This window comes from Lactuca serriola, chromosome 5, assembly GCF_051521515.1.
Source record: "Lactuca serriola cultivar US96UC23 chromosome 5, Lser_US96UC23_V15, whole genome shotgun sequence".
Lineage (NCBI taxonomy): Eukaryota > Viridiplantae > Streptophyta > Magnoliopsida > Asterales > Asteraceae > Lactuca > Lactuca serriola.
This window is the reverse complement of record NC_136412.1, coordinates 37,969,306-37,974,495: the sequence shown is the minus strand read 5'-3', so window position 1 is coordinate 37,974,495 and position 5,190 is coordinate 37,969,306. Positions and strand designations below refer to the sequence as shown.

General features: G+C 33.2%; 1 protein-coding gene across 1 annotated transcript; it reads left to right on the top strand.

Annotated features, from left to right (window-relative positions):
- Positions 1–344: 344 nt before the first annotated feature.
- On the top strand, positions 345–2,331 carry LOC145052330 (uncharacterized). The gene is made up of 2 exons (XM_079000135.1): positions 345–502; positions 1,092–2,331. The coding sequence occupies exons 1-2, from the start codon at positions 452–454 to the stop codon at positions 2,058–2,060; spliced, it is 1,020 nt and encodes a 339-aa protein (XP_078856261.1). The 5' UTR covers positions 345–451; the 3' UTR covers positions 2,061–2,331.
- Positions 2,332–5,190: the final 2,859 nt, after the last annotated feature.

Below are 5,190 nucleotides of genomic sequence, written 5' to 3'. Positions count from 1 at the left end.
GTGGGCACAATCTAGTTTGACACGTCACCAAAAAGAATTTATGCCTTGCTTGTAACAAGCGACCTCGTGGGTCCCAACACAGCATGATCTTTCGGTTTTGGCCTTAATCGAGGAACTCAAACATCACACTGTCACAATCACTCAGATGTCCCACTTCATCCAACGGTTCTCATCAAAACCACAAAAAGCATCCACAAGATCCTGATCGTTAATCGTGTAGGGACATAATGCAGGGTCCACATTGGGAATGTGTCACCGATGACAGATGCAGGCTATCCCACCACTCGTTACTTTTTCTTCCTTCTTATTCACATCGCCTTCCACCCCAAAGTACCATTGCATACTTCACATTTACTCTCTTTCGTCTCTCTAAAATACCCACTCTCACACACTCACTGTGTGTGTGAGGTTTTCACTTCTGTTTTTTTAGAACGATTCCACTTCGGATCAAATGGGTTTAACGTCGCTTCAAGTCTGCATGGACTCGTCTGACTGGTTTCAGGTACAGATTTCTTTCTAAATATTATGATTTTAGACTCCTAAATTTGGAAATTGATTGTAATTGTTGGGGTGAGAACAAAATTTGTTTAAGAAACAAAAAATTCAGAACCAGCTGCATTTAGTAACATGAGTCAACATCTACTTGCATTTACAGTTCTTACTTATAAAATACGCAAGTGAATCAAAAGTACATTTGCAAAAGAAAGACTACATTTCTAGTAAATAAAAAACTGCAACTGGTTTATCGTTTTAATGGTGCTAAATACATCTATCCATTACAAATAATTGTCTCGAACCCTTTGAAATGAAAAACAAAGAAATCACTTGTTAGGAAAGTCGGTCACTCTTGGATTTTGGTTATAAATAAACCATCATTTTCTAGTTAAAAAAATGATTAGTTAAGGTTTGCATTTAGGGTTTCATAATCATTGCAATATTGTTTTGGAATTTTTATAAAAACGATACGTAGTTCTTTAAGGGAAAGAGAGATAAAGAATGTTTTGTTTTGGTGTACGTACATTGGAATTGAATGTTCTGAAAGTACAATTCCCGACACAGATTCTGATGTTTTTTTTATAATTAATATCCAGGGTACAATTCAGGAGGAAATAGGAATGGATTCATCATCTCCTTCAGGAATTACTGATCCCATGCTTGCATGCTCGCGGCCATTAATGGAGAGAAGGCTCCGGCCACAACAAGACCAAGCTCTCAAATGTCCACGCTGCGACTCCACCCACACCAAGTTCTGCTACTACAACAACTACTCACTCACCCAGCCACGATACTTCTGCAAAACCTGCCGCCGATACTGGACCAAAGGTGGCACCCTCCGTAACATTCCTGTTGGCGGTGGTTGCCGGAAAAACAAGAAAGTCTCTTCTAGTTCCAAGAAATCTACATCCGCCACCCCTAACAACCACAGCAACGATAACAGCATTAACATCCACCACCAGAACCACCAACAAAACCCACATTTGATTAACCCTAACCACCACTTGATTATGAACTCGACTGATCTTCAACTCTCGTACCCGGAATCGTCGATGCAGTTTTCTGCGTCTAACTTGTTTGGAATCGGGAATTCAAGTAATATTCCTAGTTTTATGTTTGAGAATCTGAACAATAGTGCTACCAGGGCTATCGATTTCATGGAGAACAGTGGCGGAGGCGGTGGGAGTCAGTTTCTCGGGATTATGGGTACCGGTGGTTACGCGGCGGAGATGGGTGGTGCAAATATTTTAGCTCAGAATTATCATGGCGGTAATCTTTGTTCACCCTTCGGAGGAATGACACTCGATTCGATTAATAACCCGTTCATGGAAAGAGGGTTAATCTCATACAATCACGAAGGGAACGATGTGCATGATGATACGATCAGTTCACTTGATGTAAAGCCAAAGCTTTTGGCTTTAGAATGGCAAGATCAAAATTGTTCTTCCGATCACCATGGCGGCGCTGCAAGTTCCGGTAGCGGTGGGTACTTAACGGGTCTTGGGTCATCATGGGGTGGCTTAGTCAATGGCTATGGAACATCAACGACTAACCCATTGGTTTAGTGTACGATCGGTTCGAACTTTTGGGTGTGAATTGGAGCTTAAAATGACTGCTTTGGTGGAATTTGAAACTTGTTTTTTTTTTTTTTTTTTAAATATTATAATTAGTGGTGTTGTTGGGTGAATGTTATTTTAATTAGCATTCAGATCGTAGGATTTTGTGACATATCGAGGAAGATAATTAGTGTGTTTTTTTAATGTTTTTTAAAACGAATATCGACGTAATATATGATCTTTTAAGATTCTATATATGAAGAGAATGTCTTTTTAGTAATGTTTTCTTTAGAAGATGATTTGTCTTTGACTGTACTTTGTCTACTTCCGTTTGTATATAAACTACAATTATTCACACTTGAATGATAAATACATATTTATAAGATTAAGCTTTAAATCTATGATTTTAAGTTTAAATTGTTAGATAGTTGTCCCACAAATAATTGACGATGAATTCAAGTTTTAAAAATCTTTTTGAACAAAAAAAGTACTGATACAACAAGCTTTGCAAAGTTATGTTTTGAATTCTACTTATAAAGACTTTGCACTCGAGAGCATAACATGTGAAAATACTTTTATCATATCAACAAATATACCAAACTTTATTTCGGATTAAAAACGTAGCAATTTTTTTGAATTTTTCTTTTTCAAATTTATATGTTTACCATTAAGAGTATTCACACCATATACTTTAATTGAATTGAATAGTTGAATAAGATGAAATATCTAATTGGCATTAATCAATAAATTAAACTAACTATAATGAAATGAATCTAGGGTGAACAAAAGTATTGGAATTATTCCCGACCCAAACCGGCACTGCTTATGTTAATATGAGACTTGTTCGTAGACCTGTCAATAGGGCAGGTTTGGAGCGAATCACCTTTGATCCAAACCCTTTAAAAATTTTAAAAACATGACTCGTCCCACTTCAATAACCCTCATGTTTTGAATAATCAAATCCATACTCGTATCCACCGAATATATCAATAAATACCCGACCCATTAACCCGACCTTTTTTCAATATTACAATTTAACAATTTTAATGTGTGCCACAAACTAATATTTATCAAAAAAAAATATAAAATGTCTACTTAAATAATATATACATTACTTAATACTCAATATCTAATAAAATAAAAGTTACATTTTACTTAGACATAGAGTTGTATACTTTTGTGTTATATATATATATATATATATATATATATATATATATATATATATATATATATATATATATATATATATATATATATATATATATATATATATAGGAGTAGGATCAAATGAGAACATCTAAAAGGTTGAGAATACGAGAACAGATCTAAACCTTCTAAATTTTAAAATCAAAGGTTATTATTATTGGGCCATTTATTTAAATTATGAAAGTCATAGGATTAAACTGTAACTTCCTAATTACCTAAAAGGGTACTATAGTCATTAGGTTTTATCTTATTTTTATCAACTCCTATAATCTCTCTCTCTCTCTCTCCCGTTTCCTTTAAGCCCTAATTAATGGAAGCTAGGACTAAAAAAAACGTCCGCCTCTTCCCTCTCATCTCTCCACTGCCGACTTTTACATATTAGATCTGAGCTTCATTATTCGTAGAAATTTGATCCATGTGTAGCCTTTTGTGACAGAAGGGATTTGGTGGGATTTCAATTTTTTCTTGTTATCAATTGTGTCATCCAACTGGTGTAGGGAGAAGCAATAAGTGGTGTGTTGGAAGTTGAATCTTTTGCCATTTGTACAAAGGTGTCAAATACGTGGAGGTAGAAAAGAGTTTTTTTGTTTTTAGAAGCCAGACACCATGATAACGACGATGTTTTCACGAGCAATTCATTGTAGTAGCAGCAGGGTCAAATTTCACCACTCTTCAATCTCACGCATCTTCTTCGTCGCCAGGAGCATTACCGATTACTCTAATCGTTATTAATTTTTTTAGGGCTTTTGGTTAGATTCATGAATTCACTAAATGGAGTCTAGGATGGCTCAGATGAGCATGGAAACAAAAAGTATTGTTGATCGGCTCAAGAGTTCTGGATTATGGCGAACCAAAGGTCTAATTGGAGGAAAATAGATAGATGCTTATGATGGGAAGACAATCGAGGTATTAAACTTTTCCACATCATCGTTACCGAAGATCACTCCAATCCATATCATATATGAACTCCTAATAGAAATGACAATGTAATTTCTTTGAGTCCGTAATTTTCGATTTTGAGTTTTAATTTCTTTGATGTCATAATTTTAGATTTAATGAAATAGCTTTTAAATATAGAGATCAAGAGGTAAACTTTGAGTTTCAATCATTAATTATAACATTTCATTAACGATTATAACATTAGTTGTAGATTTTGGATGCTCTGGAGAAGAGAAAAGCACCAATTTCATATGGGTTTTGTGGAGGTCCTTTGGAGATGTTTGAGAAGATGAAAGGTGAAGAATTTGAGCTAGAAGAGAATGAAAAATTATATTATGTTCTATATTTTTTAGATGTATGTTATATTATTTTTTGATGGATTCATTTATGTTAGAATGTATAATTTATTTATGAATAACATTGTATTCATTTGTGAATAGCAGTGCATTCATATGTGAATGAATGTTTTTATTTATGATTTAAGGTATTCAATTATTCATTTGTGAATAGCAGGGTACTCATTTGTTAATAGTAGTGTATTCATTTGTGAATAGCATTGCAATCATATGTTAATGAGTGTATTTGATTATGATTAGAGGTATTCTTTTTATGAAAAAATGATAATTTTACACTCTTTATTTTCAATTGATTAAAAAAGAAATTGGATTGCTTGTAAATTGATGTGTATTCATTTGTGATTGGAGTAGTATCATGTTTTTTGGAAAAAAAATCATTTGTGAATACAAATGTATTGATTTGGGGTTTAGATTTCTATTCATTTTTTTGAAAAGAAAAAAAAAGTCAAACAGGAGAAAAATTTTGATTTTTTTAAGAAAAAAATAATTTTTTTTTCAGTTTTAAAATAATTTTTGGTAAAAATGTTTTTTATATTCCATTAATAAGAAAATTAAAAAATCGAATATTTTATTCTTTTTTGGTAACTGACCCTAAATTTAAGAGATTTGATTGAATTTTATTTATTTTAATTTAA

Bases quoted from the DNA above. Each gene is read 5' to 3' on its own strand.
- LOC145052330 (XM_079000135.1), top strand. From the start codon at position 452: ATGGGTTTAACGTCGCTTCAAGTCTGCATGGACTCGTCTGACTGGTTT. The intron at 503-1,091 runs GTACAGATTTCT...ATTAATATCCAG, and splicing joins ACTCGTCTGACTGGTTTCAG to GGTACAATTCAGGAGGAAAT.